This window comes from Sceloporus occidentalis, unplaced genomic scaffold, assembly GCF_023333645.1.
Source record: "Sceloporus occidentalis isolate IW3139 unplaced genomic scaffold, rSceOcc1.0.p SCAF_40, whole genome shotgun sequence".
Lineage (NCBI taxonomy): Eukaryota > Metazoa > Chordata > Lepidosauria > Squamata > Phrynosomatidae > Sceloporus > Sceloporus occidentalis.
This window is the reverse complement of record NW_028317020.1, coordinates 2,631,733-2,651,390: the sequence shown is the minus strand read 5'-3', so window position 1 is coordinate 2,651,390 and position 19,658 is coordinate 2,631,733. Positions and strand designations below refer to the sequence as shown.

At 40.3% G+C, this 19,658-nt stretch overlaps 1 protein-coding gene across 1 annotated transcript in view; it reads right to left on the bottom strand.

The window, feature by feature from the left end:
• LOC149290215 (unconventional myosin-XVIIIb-like) overlaps window positions 1-19,658 on the bottom strand; it is a 219,670-nt gene that overhangs the window by 167,741 nt on the left and 32,271 nt on the right. Inside the window, exon 12 of the mRNA XM_089489442.1 lies at window positions 17,085-17,229. Within this exon, the coding sequence (XP_089345568.1) occupies window positions 17,085-17,229 (145 nt within the window). The remainder of the gene's footprint in view (window positions 1-17,084; window positions 17,230-19,658) is intronic.

Here is a 19,658-nt window from a genome sequence, read left to right as displayed (position 1 = left end):
TGCTAACTGCTGGGAGAATCCCTGGTAGCGGCTCTGGAGGTCGAGCTCTGCATATATGAGACCCCTCAATTCGTCTTCCCACTCCGGCAACGGGTTGTCCCCCAGGAGTGGAACTCGTAGATCCCACATTGTCCAGTACTGTGCCCAGTACGTTTCAAAGTGGGGATGGGAGAAATCATCCCTCCAGTCTGCAGGCGCAGACTCTAACTGCCTCTGCTGGTGTTCCAGCTCACACACCTCGGCTGTAACCCAGTCTGTCTCACCCTCTGGTTCTCGGAAGGGTTGGATATCCTGGTATGATATTTTGGTGGTCTGTTCCCCTAGTCTGGGAGATACAGACCCACTCTGGCTCAGTTCCTGGTGACACATTTCAATCACCGCCGTCACTTGCTCCGATGTAGCCCCTCCTGGGTACAGGGATAGGTGCCATAGAATGTTCTTTTGTAGAGCACTCAGTCCGAGGCTCTCCTCTGGGGCATCCTGGTGCCGGTCCATCTCTCTGCAGTCCGCAATCAGAGTAGCCTTTCCTTTGCTACAAACCTCCAGGAGCTCTCTTGGTGTCTCTCGTCTGCAATCCCAGTTGGTGGTTTGGATTTCACCCAAATCGTGGGATTCTTCCCACCGCTGCCAACCAATGTTACAGGGTCACCGTACCCAAGGCTGGGTCCCCCTGTTTGAGGGCTGAGGAATCACCAGTCAGTCCCTCATACGGATCGCACTCAGCTATCCACGGATCATCCAGACCACCATTCGTAGTAAACCAAGAAGAACTTCTTTATTACAAACACACAGAACTTATATACAAGCTCAATGCAATGTGTACCGAACCCAACCCCCAATCCCATCAGCCACATCCCATCACAAATCCCATCAGTATACAGGGGATGTATCAGGTGAGGGGATTACAGAATACAATGGGTTCCCCCACCTGTGTTATCCTCCCTGTAGTGCGGGTGCCGTCTGGGCAGACAGGGCTGTGTTGGCTGATTAAGAGCCCCAGCCAGATTATAGGATCGTCTCTTTGAAGGCTGGAGCTGAAGCCACATCAGTCTCTGGGCCGGTTACACAATAACACACAATATAATATATTACCGGGTCACGGTATACAGAACCGGACACAAAAGTGCTCCGTGACCCGGCTAAACTTCATATGACATATGAGCCAGCTAGCCTGGCCCTGTCACACAAGTGTCCCTTTGTTCAAGTTGTTGTTTTGCATGGACACCTTGGCCTGTGGCACCATAAGGCAGAGCAGAATAGGGGTCCCAAAACAGATTAGAGAAACCAAATTAAAAATTGGGGCATCCTTAGCTTTACGCCAACAAGAACTTTTGGCTGTAAAATATAGGGACAAGAAAGATGTGTGCATGTTAAGCACAATTCATGACGATGCCACTGTTCCTGTTCCTGTCCGGGGCAAAACTCAGGTCCGAAGAAAGCCTACCTGCATCAAGGCCTACAATAGGCATATGGGGGGAGTGGATTTGGCCGATCAATTATTGCAGCCATACCTCATAATGAGAAAAACCAATACGTGGTATAAAAAGGTAGCCATTTATATAATGCAGATTGCAACTCACAATGCATTCTTACTTTAAAAAAAAATACACCCTGCCAAAAAAAACACATTTTTATCTTTTCAGTTTTTGTTACTCAAGGAAATCTTGGCTCCAGCTGAACGAGGCCCCTCAGCGTCTCTCATAATTCAGGAATAACATTTCCCTTTCAAATTTCCTCCAACCTCCAAAAAATCCAAAACACAAATACGGTGCAGGGTGTGTTATGCCAAAGGGCACAGGAAGGACACAGTATTTTACTGGTTCCCCTGATAAGCCCGGTCTGTGCATTGGCAACTGTTTTAAGGAATTTCATACAGTTGCCAGGTACAAAAAATAATTTAATTGTTTCTTAATCTTAATCTTTCTTACAGTTGCCAGTTACAAAAAATAATTTCATTTTTTCTTAATCTTAATTTTTCTTAATCGTTCTTAATCTACTGTCCTTAATCTACTGTTCATAAATATATACTATTTTGGGGTACTTTACAGTGGGGGCTTCCAAAATGTCCCAAATGGGATATGGGCCCAGTAAACCAATTCCTGAAAACTTGCGCATGTTCCAGTTATGGCCTCATGGCTTCCTCAAAAAATGCATGAACCATGCATGTGAGGCCTTGTTGGAATCGGGGGATATTGGTGAACAAGATATGGTGTTTTCTTCCACTGTTGCACTTATGGTGTGCAAGAAATTCAGTGCAACATTGAAATGTATGCGTTAAAAACGCAATAAAATAATTTTAAAATAAGTTTGGCAGACATCAGTGAAGAAATGGCTAGCTGAAAACTGTCAAAACTACCCTAGTTGAACACCTTGACTTGTCTACTGTTCATAAATATATACTTTTATGGGGTAATTTACAGTGGGGGGGCTTCCAAAATGTCCCAAATGGGATATGGGCCCAGGAAACCAATTTCTGAAAATTCAAAATGTGAAAACAAAAATGCGCATGTTCCTGTTTTGCCCTCATAGCTTCCTCAAAAAATGCATGTGAGGCCTTGTTGGAACCGGGGGATGTTGGTGAACAAAATGTGGTGTTTTCTTCCACTGTTGCACATATGGTGTGCGAGAAATACATTTTAACATTGAAATGTATTAGTTAAAAACGCAATAAAATAAATTTTCCGTGAACTTTGGTAGACATCAGTGAAGAAATGGGTAGCTGAAAACTGTCAAAACTACCCTAGTTGAACACCTTGACTTGTCTACTGTTCATAAATATATACTTTTATGGGGTAATTTACAGTGGGGGGCTTCCAAAATCTCCCAAATGGGATATGGTACAGTTACCATGTTTTTATCTGCATCATTTCTTTTATTAACAAATAAATGCAAATCAACCCTGAGCTTGTTCAAGGCTAGCAAGCAAAGAGTTAATAGTTATGGAATAAAGAAGTGGTGTGAAGAAGAGCTTCATCTTAACAAAGCCACTACGCGTGGATGATATCTATCCTAAAAAAAAAAAAAAAAAAAAGCAATAAGCATCATTGCTAGGAACTGGATTTCGTTTGGGTTCTGCATATAATCAGTTGGTTAGTTTTGCATTTCCAGATTTACATCTCCCGGGGACTGGATTATTCAATATTTCTTTGAATAAGACAGCTTCCTCATATACCTTCTGGGAACAAAAAGATTATGGTGGTAAGTGGATTTATCATCAACAGATGAAGTCTGAAAGCACAGGAAAAAATAACCTTGATTTGACTCTGTCTTAATGCTGAATCTCATGTAACAATAATTGTTTGGAAACCATCAATACAAATTTGCTTCCCAATTTAGTTAAAGAGCTCTATAACGGCAAAGAAAAGTTAAGTCATTCACTAGTGTAAGAACACAGTAACATATCTACTACCTAGCTTCCATAGGACGTAACAATATTTTATAGTGAATTGCTATTCAAGTCACGCAAAATTATCTTTTTTGGACTAGCTGCTTCCAATACAAAGAAGTGGTTATGGTAATTCCACACAGTGCTGGACCTCATATGCTGAAAATGTGTTAAATTTGCACTTGCTAATTAGCAGCCTTGAGAAATCACAAGCTTGTCACATATACATGTGATTCACATTTCCACCCTTGGCGAGAAAGGGATATCATTTAAAGAAATTGCAATGTGATTAAAGAAAACATCACTAAACTCCCACTTGTGGTTCCCTACCAGGTTTATGCTGGCAGTTCCATGGCTTTCATACAGTGATGTACCACTTCTTAACAAGGGACAGTTATATTGCTGATTGTACTGACTCAATTAATATATTTCCTATTATCTGTTTAACAGTATGGGAGAGCCGTCATCTTGCTACCAGAGCTTGTATCTTGTTGCTTCAAGCCCCCTCTCAAGTTGTGATTTATCCAAAAAGGAATTATCCAAAAAGGAATTAAAATTAATTATTAATTTAATTATTTGTACATTTTTTTTAATATATCCATAGTTTCCACATCAGATATTACAAATATCCATTTGCCATATTTAAGAAAGTTCTTCCATCTTTTGCAGCTCCCATATGGTGAGGGGAAACATAATTTTTATTACATAATATACAATTAATAAGGCTAAAAAGTTTAGTGGCTCTAAATGTCATTAGGATGCATTATATAATAGGTGCAGCATCCAAAAATTATTCACTGTTTAAATACAGTGCCAGCAAATGTGTAAAAACAATAAATCCCATTTTAAATGGACAATGCTGTTTAATAAAATTTGTAGGGAAATTATGTTGACAGAAATCTCGGGAATTGACCCACTACGCATTAAATAACACTCTTCTTTGACTTAAAATATTTTATTAATGCTACTTATTAAAAAATGTTTCATTTTGTGGATTTTAAGCAAGCCCAGGAAATGTTAGCATTAAGAACTAGAGTAAATTGGGAAAGGCATCATACATACAAAGTATTTATTGGCTTTTATAAGGATGTTGACTAAACTCTATAAAGTCTGCATTAAAAAATATTTCTTGACGCAAGTATCAATTCTATAAATGGAATCCTATCCATGGAATTTCATGTTCTAAAAAAGGACATATAAACTAATTTAAATAAAGATATTTTATGTACAGTTGCAGGAAGCATGTGTTTCTGACAATAATGTCCATGGAGAATGAGCAATTAGCGAGCCCAGTGCACCAACAGACTTGTTAGAATTATGTGTGTTGTTCAAATGTCAAGAACAAAATAGCTGATCTGTGTATCACACAATGTGTCACACATATTAAGAAGTTTTTGGTCATTTTCTGATAGATTGCAATGTAGCAAAAATAATAATTTTCCAAAATAATGAGGAGAAATATTTTTTTTTAGATAAAACCAGGAATAAATTTAAGATGGAGACGAAAATATGTTTTAACAGGTGAATTATAGTTTGCCAAGGGTGAAAGGTGTAATGGCAAGAGATATAAATAATGATGTCATTTTTAACACTAAGCACTCCCCCCACCTTCTTTCTCAATCCCCTTAACCTTCTAATAGATTGTAAGGTCACTAGATCAGGGCTCTATTGTTTTCTGTGCAGTGAGCCTTACATTTTGTCATGTTGTTGTTAAACTTTGCTTTCTCCTTTTCACAGCAGTAATGCTACAGAATTTGCTGGCATTATATACATTAAAAACAACAACAATAATAACAATTCTGTACTTATATGCATAAGGATTTTGTATGGGTTTTATACATTCGGGCATAGAAGTGCAACTCAGCAACACTTTATTCTGAAGTTGTAATTGGTGTTTGTGTACAGACTCATGTAAGTATAATATTGTTGAGAATTCTAATGGAATAAAGCAATCTAAATTTTAAAAAGGTGAAGTTTATACATTGTCTGCAACAAAATTTATAATAATTAGATTACATTCCTGTGATGGAGCAGCTGTTACGCTAATGCTTTATTCTGGTGGTAATCATTTCACACAGATGCGCAGATGGTAATAGTTTTATACATATCCCATATTGGGACATATTTGTAACGGAAAAGCTGAAACAATTCCATTACCAAGTGCTAAAAATGGATGAATTGGGGAGGCATTATTTTTTCTTTCTATGGATTGTTTCTGCTGACTGAGCAAAAGGCAAAACTGTAATGATTCTATTGCAGACATCTTTTATAAGCCGTGTGTACCCAACAGGCAGCCAACCTGCTATGGTTGATCTAAAACCCCTATGGTTCAGCACCAATATTTATCTATGAGTCACGGTTCAACCATAGAAAGAAAGCTACCGATAAGCTTGTAATGGCTTAAACTATAAGCCAGGGGTACACAATTCCGATACCTGAGTGCCAAAACAAGCAAGATATTCTATGTATCCTTGCCTGAAAACAAATAGTTTATTGAATTTTCAGTTGAGATCGTAGTACTCAACTTGGTGCTTTAACTTCACCGTTTACTTGCTTAACCCCTTAAGGACAACGGGTTGACCTTAACCCCATTAAGGACAATGCATTGTGAGCTTTGTCGTGAAGGGTTAAGATCCCTTACAAATATAAAATATGTTTCTAATGCATACAACACATGGAGGTGAGCTGCATATCCAACATCTATATGTTTAGTTCATCGCACAACATGTTGCGGAGCAATTATTGTAACCAGTCCCTCAGCAGCAGTATGTAGGTTTTAATGTATCCATTCTCATTATTTTGCGTGACACTTCAGAAACCAGAATAGAAAAAACTTATAGCCAGCTAGCTTTTGGCGAAGATCAAAAGAAAATGTCATGTCCGCATCAATTATTGAAAGGTTACTACATCTCATAGGCAGATGAGAACCAGTTATAAAGTTAGTTCAAGCTGTGACTTATTCAAGGGATAAAAAAAGCCACTCATGTGAGGCCGACTGGCACACATGATCCACATAGGCTAGATAATTAAAATGCCATTGGGTGTCCTTTAATGGCATGCCAATACTACTTAGTTTAAAGCCACACACTAAAAAGGTATAACATATTACCTGTTTCTGGTAACCAGGCCCGGACTGGCCATCGGGCACACCCGGGCCGGATTGACTTAGGGGCTAATGGAGCTGCAGCTCCAGGCCCCTACCTTAAAATAGGGCCAGTCAGGACCGGACTGACTGGGCCTATGCGGTCGTCCTTAACGCAGGGCAAAAGGGGCACCTGCCCCTTAATCCCGCAGCAACTGCGACCGGGCCCGCAACTCTAGCAGCGGGCCCGCTACTTACCTGGCAGACACGCGTGAGCAGCATGTCTTCTACCGCCAGGGGGACGCAGGAATCCAACGGAGCCATGTGACGTACGTCACGTACTTCACATGACCCTGCTGCGCGTCTGCTTCCCCAGTGCAGATCCGCGGAAGTCTGCGAGCAGCGCGTGCATCATCAGTTCAGGTAAGGGGGTGAGGGAGGCTGTATGGAGTATGTGAGATTGAATGAAAGAGTGAATTAATGAGTGTGAAGGAGTGAGTAAATGTTTGTGAATGAGTATATGTAAATGAGTATCTGAATGAGGGAATTAATGAGTATCAATGTATGAATGAATATCTGAATAAGTGAATTATTATCTGTGAATTAGTGAATAAATATTTGTGAACGAGTGAATGAATATGTCTGTGTGATAGTATGGATGTGTAAGGGGGGGCAAAGATGCAACAGGCAGGCTGCTTTGTTGGCAAAGATGCCACAGGCAGGCTGTTTTGTTGGCAAAGATGCCACAGGCAGGCTGTTTTGTTGGCAAAGATGCCACAGGCAGGCTGTTTTCGTGGCAAAGTTGCCACAGGCAAGCTGTTTTGGGGGCAAAGATGCCACAGGCAAGCTGAGTGAAACCGTCCGTGGAAACCCTCCGGATGCGGGTGTTAGAGTGGCAAAGCCTGTCCTGGTGTTTGTGATTGGTGTCAGTGTGGCAGAGCCTGTCCTGTTGTGTGTGTGTGTTTGGGTGTCGGTGTGGCAGAGCCTGTTCTGGTGTGTGTGGGTGTCGGTGTGGCAGATCCTGTCCTGGTGTGTGTGGGTGGGTGTCAGTGTAACAGAGCCTGTCCTGGTGTGTGTTTGTGTATGGGTGTTGGTGTGACAGAGCCTGTCCTGGTGTGTGTGTGTGTGTTTTGGTGTCTGTGTGACAGAGCCTGTCCTGGTGTGTGTGTGTGTTTGGGTGTCGGTGTGCCTGTCCAGAGCCTGTCCTGGTGTGTGTGTCTTGGTGTCAGTGTGGCAGAGCATTTCCTGATGTGTGTGTCTGGGTGTCAGTGTGGCAGAGCCTGTCCTAGTGTGTGTTTGGGTGTCAGTGTGGCAGAGCCTGTCCTGGTGTGTGTACGAACACAGAAAAGAACCCCAGCACTCCAATCAGCTTCCAATCCTTAGGCTACTTTATTCAAAGAAAGCAAAACAAAAAAGCAACGTTTCGGCCAAACAGGACCTTTGTCAAGCTCAACCTTTGTCAACCATTTCTTCTTTTTTTAACTGTCCTGGTATGTGTGTGTTTGGATGTCGGTGTGGCAGAGCCTGTCCTGGTGTATGTGTGTTTGGATGTCGGTGTGGCAGAGCCTGTCCTGGTGTGTGTTTGGGTGTCTGTGTGGCAGGGCCTGTCCTGGTGTGTGTGTCTGGGTGTCGGTGTGGAAAAGCCTGTCCTGGTATGTGTTTGGTTATCTGTTTCCTTAATTTACAGTAGGAACTATTTCATTTTTACTTATCCAGAGAGAAAATGCCCTCCTGAATTTGTAGTGACTTCAGGGGACAAAACATTCAAGGCCCTGAAATCATTTAGTGGAAAAGATAAGGTATTGTGTTATTTACTCTATAATATTTATTTCAAGGATTAGTCGCACTAAATTGTGGCTTCAGGCTTCCCATGCTGAATGACCAAGTATTATGTATATGTATGTACATATATGTTTTTTCATAAAAATGGGCTGCTCAGTCTGAAATGTCCGGGCTTATTTATTTAGAGGTGTTCTGAAAATATGTTTTTGTGTGGTCTGTGTCAAAGTACCGAATATTTAATTTGGCACCATCCTAGTTAAAAGTTATTTAGCTAAAGACTGTATGGATAGCAGAATGACTATCCATACACAAAATAGTATAATAATGGCCGATTCATAGCCATGCATTACCAGATCAGCTTGCAGAGACAATATGGGTCAGGTATGTGGCAGCAGGTTAAGAGAGATGTTGCCAGGTATAAGAAGAAGGGACAAAGCAAAATTGGACAAGAGGAGCTTCACATCATGTCTCACCCAGAGGTCAAAATAAATCCCCCAGAAACTTGGCAATCCACCTCATAAGAAAAATCTAGTTACATCACAGTTATACACATTGTACATTAAACACAACCTGGTGCTTACATTGGGGAAAACCATCTGTCTTTGCATTATGGGAGAGATAGTTCACAACACATTAGCCATTACTGCCATAGATCAAGCACAAACGTCAACAAGAAAACAACAATGAAAACTTGATTACATGACCGAGTCATTTAGTTTTAGAGCACCCATTTGTCTAAGAATGTATTCTTACTAAACAAAGTATTTAAAAAAAAAAAACTTATATAGGGATCTGTTACTCCAGATGTAAACCAACTGTGTAATAAAAATGTTTAACAATAGGGTCAGTGGGTGAATCCGTTTAACTATGAATAAGTACACCTAAGCTCATTTCGAATATATTACAAAATAAGGGAATTTGGCTTTTTTAACAAATATAATAAACTAGAATAAATATCTTCACCACATTAAATGCATAGGTTACATTCCTAATGAAAGCTCAAGGCTGTTTTAAATGTATGCAACTCAATTATTTATTTATTTTTATATTTGCATTATCAAAGTGAAATTTTTTAACAATAGTTTACATTTCAACCTGTCACTTTATTGAACAAAGAGTTGTAACCTTTTTGATTTTGACGCAAATGCTAAATACAAGAGCACTTTTCTGTTAGCCCGAGTAGAATGAGAGAATTTGGGACACAATTAGGTCAAGTTCTTTCTTGAACAATCACAACTTTTTTATTACAAAGCATTGCATATTATGTCTGATGTAATCACAAAGGCCAGTTAAGGAAACAAGAATCCAAATTATTTTTTTAATTCATATATATATATATATATATATATATTGTGACAAACCCTGTTGCATGAGGGCCATACATGTCACATTTAGGGGTCCTAAGCACAGTCCTCTAGGGCAATAAGAGTCAGGAACACCAGCTTTGAACAAAACAGCACTTTATTTTAATCGCTTAAACCCCAAAAAACCAAATCATAAAGAGAAAACCTAGCTCCCAATTGGAGCCCTCTCTAACTGAACTATGCTGGTCCAGACTGACCAGCCTAATCACCCACTACCTCAACCTCCCCGCCAGACCCAGCTACGCCAGGCTCTGGAAAACCTCCCCCAGACAGCACACAAAATGTCCAGGCAGGTATTGCCTCACTTGGCTCAGGGATGGTCTTCTTCAGGGCCTCTCCTTGCCCTGGGAGCGCAGGGATACTTCCTCTTCCCCCAACAGTCTCCCTGATTATCAGGCTCCAGGGGTTTTTAATGCCCGGCACCTGTGCCTAATGCCGGCCCCATAGGAATCTTGGACCAGATCCTGCAGACTTCTAGCCTCCTGGAAAAGCCGGCATGGATTTTCCACAGAATGGGGGAATGGAGCATTGGCCCACCCTGATCTCCAATTGCTCCACCCCAGGGACCCATATTTACATTCTGGATAGCACCTGTACCCAAATGCCTGGGGTTTACACTCTCACAATATATATGAAGTACACATAGATACTGTGGCTACTTGCACACGTGACCCTTGGTGGTGTGTTATAGGTACCCACCAGACCTCCTAAAAGTGATGATGTGGCTTGTGAACTTGTAAAGTATGTTTAGAAGGAAGGCTTATTATATGGGTTGGTTAAAAGCTGACACAGCCATCAGAGTCAATAGAGGAATTCAAATCCCTTTTGCCAGTGGGACACATGCAAAAATGTATCACAAACAGCTTCTTGTTGCAGAGGACTGTCTCAGAAAATGAATCACTTCAAAGGCAGTCAAAAAGGAAGAGCAGAGAGAAATGTCTATCAAGTCCTAAAAGGTTTATGGCTTTCAAAGGGTCTCATCTGAGACATGCTTCTTTGATTCATTTTTTATCTGCCTTTCCGTTCATTTCATTTCTATCTTTGGCACAAGGCAGGGAAATCGATAATGGAAACAGAGAGGCTGGCTACATGTTAATACACTTTTAATAAGCCCCATGTTGCAAATGAGGACTGCAATACATAATTTCTAGTCGTTGGTCCAGGTTTCCTTAGGAAAATAAGGCCAAAGCAGACAACTTTACATTGTATACATAATTCAATTTATAGAACTAAAAAAAATTGATGTGTGTGTGAGCAAGCATATGTACTTGTGTTTGCTTGATCATGCATGTGTACTTGTGTATGTGTGTGAGCATGGATGTGTAATTGTGTGTTTGTATGTGCATGGATGTGGACTTGTGTGTGAGCATGCATGTGTAATGGTGTAAGATGGGGTGAGATGGAGTGTGCCCCTTATTTTCTAGTTATGCCCTTGAAAGGTATACTTGCCTACTAATAAAATTAATATTGCACTTCAAGTTCTCTAGGGGGGGTTGTCTTTACAATAAAACATATTTTGCATCTTCAAAGTGGTAGGCATGTTGTGTAAATCAAATTTTACGAACTCCTAACAAATTCATTTTAATTCCAGGTTGTAATGCAACAAAATAGGAAAAATGCTAAGGGGATGAATACTTTTGCAAGGCACTGTATAAGAGTAAGAATAAGTATTATGAAAAATCTTAAAAGGGATGGTTCCATTAGACTACATTTCCAAATGAGAATCATAAGTTTTCATGCAACAAATTATATATATTGAATACAACACCAAAAACACTATTTAATCCTATCTTTCTTTATTTTCTAAGAGCTGAGTAAGCTGGGTAGTTAAAGATATTTGTTATGGGTCAAATCATTGAGACTCTTTGGTTTTGTGGAATCATGAACAGGCATTGGGGGAATTCAATTGTTATTTTACCATAAAGGTATTAGCTGCTTCTGAACTGATTGTGTCTATAAGAAAAAGTCCAAAAACTAAATTTCCAAATGTAATGTCCTTGAATACCATATCTGTAATATGATACCCAATCTAATGTCATTTCTGCTAAGTAGCATCACAAAGTGCAAATATTTATTATTACTATGTTAGGCATCTTAAGCTTGTCATGAAGTTAAGAGACAAGCATTTGTAATATATAGAGTCATTAGGCCTTTTTTTAATGTGATGTCATAAATTGAATCCATACACATTGGCATTTTCTCAGCTGAAGCCACTGAATGGGTTATTAATGGTGCTTTGCGATTCACCATTAATACATTAGACTGATCAGCTTCTCCTAAAAGCTCAGTAAATAATTAGGTGGAGTGTTTCACACCATTGGCTCTGCTCTCTCCACCTCTGTCTCACACACATCACAGTCAATTCAGCTATTGAAGCAGAAAAGCACAAGGTCATACAATGTCAGCCGAGTACCAAAATCTACTATTCTTGTTCAGAGTCCTGTGACAGATGAAGATCAATCATTTTTGGTTCAGCTGATGGCCCAGAGTCAAAGAAAGCTCATGTTTTTTTAAAGGGAAATTATAGCTAAAAGGCAGTCTCATATAAAAGAGTGCTTTGCAACATTCACAGCAACAAAGGTAGAGTTGGTTTTGCATCTTAGCATAGCATACAGCGTTTCACAATCCTCATTCAACCTTCTGCCAAGCAGATTCTGCAACATTCAGGGATATGGCTTTGAAAGGTCAGCATTTTTCACATTGAGAGCGAATACCTTCCAGCAATCACTGCCTATGGGACTTACTCACTAAAGGGGTTTTAAGGAGGGTTGCCAACCACTATGAGTTTCTCCTGCAGGAGCTTAGTTAACTCTATATAATGTAAAGTTCAACCAGTGAGATTTCTTGAAGGTTTCCTTACTACAAAATAATGAGTGTCTGCAGAAGAGCAAGTGGATTTTCAGAGCATATTTCCCAACTGTCCCGATTTGTTCTAAACACTCCCAACAATGAATTATGAGGCCATCTGTCCTAACTAATATGGCAATTTATTAATCTATATATCTAATGCCTTATTTTTTGTGAAACCGACTTTGTGTGGAAATATTATGAGCAGAGTATAGCATGATAGCGATGTGGGTAGACCATACCTTCATGCCACAACCCAATCCACCAATGAAAATAATGTCATGATAGTAACAAAACTGAATGTAAACTATGTGAAGACAACACATACACCCTAACTGAACCATTTGGTGCATAATTTCTAATAAATATTATAGGATATAGTGGCATACTTTCAATTTCTTATTTATTTATGAGTGGGTGTGAATATATACAGCTAAAGTCTTTAGCCATGAGGTGGCATCTGATTATATACCTAACTCTAACACAATATAGTCACCCAGTCCTTTTATGGATTAAAACACAATTTTGTAGGTTTCATGTCTTGCCATATACACACTTTTATTAACTTGTGTAGTAAGTAGTTTGCGACAAAACATAAATCTAACATATCTTTTCAAGTCATAATTATGTATTTCAGCAATGGTCTCATGGAAATGTGTTGAGATGTGACAACTCATATTCAAGGTTCTCCTAAATTCAAGCCTCCTGTTATGAGTACATACACCACCCTGCATTTCAATCATGTTAGAAAGATCTACTGACTAGACTCAAGATTATTATAAATGGCATGTAGGTCATCCCCAATACAAATGTCATACACAGGGCCAGCCTTAGGGGTGTGCGACCTGTGCGACCACACAGGGCGCCATGGCAACAGGGGTGCCTGCCCGGGACTTAAATTAAAACATCGGGGGGGGTTGTTTTTTTACTTTTTTTAACATTCTCCATGTTAAATAAAGTTTTTTGTAACTTTATTTAACATGGAGGATGTTAAATAAAGTTAAAATAAAAAAACCCCGATGTTTTAATTTATGTCCCGGGTAGGTGCGCCGAGTGGTCGCTCATGAAGTTTTGCAGCAACCACTTGGCGCCCCTCACTCTCCGTGACTCCGTCGCGGTGCCGGCGTTTCATGCTGAGTGCCACAATATTCCGGCGCTCAGCTGTGAAGTGCGCACCGCGGGAAGACGGACGCCTTCCGCTCCCACCGCAGGACTCAACAAGGTAAGTAAGGAGAGTAGGGAGAGGGCGTAGATAGTGAGAAAGGGCAGAGGGGAAGGCAGTGAGAAGGGGCAGAGGGGGGAGGCAGTGAGAAGGGGCAGAGGTGATAGATGGTGAGAAGGGGCAGGGGGGGAAGGCAGTGAGAAGGGGCAAAGGTGGTAGATAGAGAGAAGGGGCAGAGGGGGAAGGCAGTGAGAATGGGCAGAGGTGGTAGATGGTGATAAGGGGGGATAGAAAGAAAGAAAGAAAGAGAGAGAAGATTTTTTTCCTTTTTTGGGGGGGTGGGGGGGCACCAGAACACCTAAGGCCGGCTCTGGTCATACAAAAGGACTTAAAGTATACTAAAAGACTAGGAACCTCAGCTTGGCATGACTGCATTATGATATAAGGGATCGCCATTTGACAGTACATCTAGCTCTGTCATAATGTGTGATTCTGTTTAACACAACATTTGACTTACTTATGAATCCGCCATTAAATATATTCCAAGATGTTTCTAAAGAGCCTGAATTTGATATTACTTTAAGTCTGAGTTGCCTCTGACCTGTGGACACAGACAAACAGATCTAATGAGTTAATTGGTGCAGGGACACTGTAGCTTCCATTCAGTAGGCCCATTGTCCCAAACCAAGCTGCTGTAGCATAGAGTTAAATAATATTTTAGCATATTGACCAAATACTCATCGCATGATATAAAGAGATGGAATGGCTAACTATGTGTCACGTGTATTAACCATTTGTTGATCTATCACGATATAAGTACAGGAATTTGTTGACATATCCATATAACAGTTCACTATAATCTGTTACCAAACCTGAAGATATATTTATTTTGAAAATATAGAAAATAGATAGATATAGAGTTACAGAAATCATACCATCTATATTGGCTTTCTTCATTACATTTTTTTAAAATGAGAGAATTCACAGGCCATCTTTCCAGTCAGTTCATGTCACTTAGATGTGGAAAGTGCAAGATCTCATGTAAAATATTAAAAGTGGAAAAAAGGGCGATGTCCCTTAACCTTACATGCTGGGCAACCAGTAACCTTGTTAGAGAGACTAATTAATTTATTGTTAACCCTTCCATTCTCAGGAGCTATTGGTGATGAAAAAGGAAAACATCACAAATCCTCTTTACACTGTGTGTAATGCACATGACCTTCAGAGAACTACTCATTGTGTGAAACGTGTTGGAAATAAATGAAAGTTTCTGCTGAGAAATATCTCATGCTGAGCAAACTGGATGGACACATTCTAAAAGCACAATTTCACAGTGGGCAGCCTTTATTTACAATAAACAATTATTACCAATTAAAGCATATTAACTTAGTTCATTCAATAGTCAGACAATTTAAAGAAAACTGTGCGAAAATATGTAATTATTCATATCACCTTGAAATGCATTCTCAGTTTTACTATATATATTTCCATGTTCTATGATAAAAGTTTACGGTGTGGTGCTTGATTAGCAGCGGTTAATTTTACATTTTAAAAGTGTAGAAATATCTAGGTAACTTTCTATGTAATTTTTGCTTTTACAAAGGATCCTAAGCTACTATTTAGCATGGAGGAATATAGGAAAAATCATGTTCTTCATGCTTTACTTTCAATTTGTGCTATGTAATGGATACCAGGGTTAGACCTCCAAGGTTCTCCATAAAACTGCTGTTCAAGTTAAAGTCTAGATTAAATCCAGCTAATGTACTCTCAGATAAATTGGGGGACTTAGGATGTAGTTTGTCAGGAACCTGGGTCCATACAGACAACTGTAATGACCCAGCGCGCCCAAATATGGAGTTCAGGGGGTATTGCGCAGGAGTGGAGTAGGACAGGGCCTGGTGCAGGGCGACAGCACTCTCCCAGGTGGGCATCTAGGGTTGAGCAGCCACATACCAGCACCCTGACATAGCAGCTGATGTAGTCCAGAACAAGACAGAACCAAACTTGGCTGGATGTGGAAATCCAAACTAAACTTGGATCTGACAAAGCATCAGAACTTGGATATATGCTGCAGGCACCCTGGAACAGGCATGAGACATAGCACAAGACTCATGTGCAGGATGCTGCAAGCTGGGAGTACGGAAGCTAAGCAGAGTATCAACAGAAACGTAGCAAGCAAGGAGGACAGAGCAAAGAACAGGGAGACCGAGCAAGGAACATAACCAGATAAGACATACATGAAACAGGGCACAACAAAGGACAGGGAACAAGGCAAGGAACACAGGGGATGGAGAGAGGAGCTGGAATCCTCGGACGCTTCTCCTTTAAGCAAGGATAGGACAACTTAACTGGGACACAGGAGAGGAGAGAGGAACCGAAATCCTCAGATGATTCAGGGAAGGATGGCAAAGGTACATAAGAGACAGACAAACATGAATACAGGAACTAGCCTAGGACTATGTGATAACAATTGGAGATTCTGTCACATCGTATGGCCATAGTATGCTTAGCCCACCACTACGCCAAAGTACTCCAATGACGGTGGGTCCTAACGCTTATCCCTGCATACGAAAGTACTGATAAACTAAACATTGAATCCAAACACAGAACCGAGAAGGACATACCTTTAGACTACAGACTGAGACAAACAGAACAAACGGGTTGGACACACCTTATAAAGGAAACAGAGCTGAAGCAAAGAGCAGACTGGAATAAAGGAATCAGAGGTTCAGGACAGAGCATACGGAAATCCAGGAACACAGCAAAACATGGGAACTGAGACATGGCAGGGAAAAACAGAGAAATGCAGCTCCGCAGCCTGGATGGACCCTGACATAGTTCATGTAAAAATACTAATGTTCTTTGTTTAAGAACTAACTATGGGCAACATAGTTTGACACTTGTGTACAACATCTGCTCAAATGGTATCAATATGTTACCAGATAAAACATTCTTCATTCTACTCATCATGATGAACTTCCCACATAAAAATCTTATAATTTATTATTACCCCACATCCAGTGTTAAGACTTTTTTCATTTTATAGATAAATAAAGGCTCTATGCACTCAAGAGTTACAACGAGTTTCAACTTGAAAAATACCTCATTGTGAGGTCGAAACGTTGTTCTTTATCTCAATAAATCTGCCTGACGAACTTAGAACTCTTGAGTGCCTGGAGCCTTTATTTATCTATTGGATTTACTGGGGAACTGGCCCTTCCTGACACCTGGGTTCTTTTGGAGTGTGCAGATTCCTCATTCTTGTTATTTTTTTTCATTTTAAACATTTTAACACAGAAGTTCATCCTTGCAGGGTGACTAGTTAAGGACAGTATTTGCCAAGATTCAGGACCTGTGGGGGTTAGTGTGATCAAGACCATGCCATGGCTTTTTAAATTTATTTGTGTAGGCCGTTCAGCTGGCAAAGAAAAACAAATTAGGAATTTTCACCTTCTCCCTTACCTCTGCATGCACCTGCTGCTCCAAGGTGATAGATACCGGCTAACACATGCCAAATGGCCTTCTGCTCATTCACTGTGAATCCCAAAGCCTCCATGGCAGATTGGAGTTGAACAAATGCCGCAGATGCCTTCTGCTTCTCTTCAGGCTAAGAGAGAGACAACAGGAAAGGGACATTAACTCATACTGTGGAATAACCCATGTGAATACAACTGATTTGCTATTATTATGTCTTATTACTATGGCAGAGCATTATCAGCAAGAAATGCTGGACACAAAAAAAACAATGTATATCACAAGCAATGGTGTTTCAAGTTCCAAGTGATCAGCTACCATTGGTAAAAACATACATAGCATCTGTTTTTACGTAATCATTGGATTTTACAAATTTCATGTTACTTTTGCTTTACTGTGTGCGGGTGGTAGCTAAATGGAAACCTCCCCCGGGTTAGCCCCCCCATATTAAATTTTTTTACAAAAGATCATGGCATTTGTTAGATCATTGTTAGATCAGGTTTGATCAACTGTTTTTTTCGTTAGATCTACTCTAAAATAGGCAATATTAACAATCTTTTTCAGGGGAGCCTAACCCGTAGCCAGCCCCCCCTCAACAAAAATTTCAACAAAATGTTACTGATTATGATAGCTCTACGTTAGATCAGGTTTGATCAGACAAAATTTTTGTTAGATCTAGTCTAATTACTGAGATATTGCATATTTAATGAGGGGGGGCTGGCCCCCCCTCAACTGAAATTTGGATTTTTTTTAATGGATCTTGGTAGATATTCGTTAGATCAGGTTAGATCAACTGTTTTTTTCGTTAGATCTACCACGCAGGAGGCGGTATTCACAATCCTATTTTGTGTGCGGGGGATGGGTACACATACGGTCTGGCCCCCCCTCAACTGAAATTTTGATTTTTTTTTAATGGATCTTGGTAGATATTCGTTAGATCAGGTTAGATCAACAGTTTTTTTCGTTAGATCTATCACACAGGAGGCGATATTCACAATCCTATTTTGTGTGCGGGGGATGGGTATACATACGGTCTGGCCCCCCCTCAACTGAAATTAGGATTTTTTTTAATGGATCTTGGTAGATATTCGTTAGATCAGGTTAGATCAACTGTTTTTTTCGTTAGATCTACCACACAGGAGGCGATATTCACAATCCTATTTTGTGTGCGGGGGATGGGTATACATAGGGGCTGGCCCCCCCTCAACTGAAATTTGGATTTTTTTTAATGGATCTTGGTAGATATTCGTTAGATCAGGTTAGATCAACAGTTTTTTTCGTTAGATCTATCACACAGGAGGCGATATTCACAATCCTATTTTGTGTGCGGGTAATGGGTATACATAGGGGCGGGCCCCCCCTCAACTGAAATTTGGATTTTTTTTTAATGGATCTTGGTAGATATTCGTTAGATCAGGTTAGATCAACAGTTTTTTTCGTTAGATCTACCACGCAGGAGGCGGTATTCACAATCCTATTTTGTGTGCGGTGGATGGGTACACATACGGTCTGGCCCCCCCTCAACTGAAATTTGGATTTTTTTTAATGGATCTTGGTAGATATTCGTTAGATCAGGTTAGATCAACTGTTTTTTTCGTTAGATCTACCACGCAGGTGGCGGTATTCACAATCCTATTTTGTGTGCGGGGGATGGGTACACATACGGTCTGGCCCCCCCTCAACTGAAATTTGGATTTTTTTTAATGGATCTTGGTAGATATTCATTACATCAGGTTAGATCAACTGTTTTTTTCGTTAGATCTACCACGCAGGAGGCGGTATTCACAATCCTTTTTTGTGTGCGGGGGATGGGTACACATACGGTCTGGCCCCCCCTCAACTGAAATTTGGATTTTTTTTAATGGATTTTGGTAGATATTCGTTAGATCCGGTTAGATCAACTGTTTTTTTCGTTAGATCTACCACGCAGGAGGCGGTATTCACAATCCTATTTTATGTGCGGGGGGATGGGTATACATACGGGCTGGCCCCCCCTCAACTGAAATTTGGAAAAACAATTATGGATTTTGGTAGATATTCGTTAGATCTGGTTAGATCAACAGTTTGTTTCGGTTGGAGGGACAACCCATATGTATTCCCATCCCCCCGCACACTATATAGGATTGTCAATACCCCCTCTTGTGTGATAGATCTAACAAAAAAAACAGTTGATCTAACCGGATCTAATGAATATCTACCAAAATACATGAAAAAAATTCCAAATTTCAGTTGAGGGGGGGCCAACCCGTATGTATACCCACCCCCCGCACAAAAAATAGGATTGTGAATACCGCCTCCTGCGTGGTAGATCTAACGAAAAAAACTATTGATCTTACCAGATCTAAAGAATATCTACCAAAATCCATTAAACAAATTCCAAATTTCAGTTGAGGGGGGCCAACCCGTATGTATTGCCATCCCCCGCACACAAAATAGGATTGTGAATACAGCCTACTGGGTGATAGATCTAACGAAACAAACTGTTGATCTAACCAGATCTAACAAATATCTACCAAAATCCATAATTTTTTTTCCAAATTTCAGTTAAGGGGGGGCCAGCCC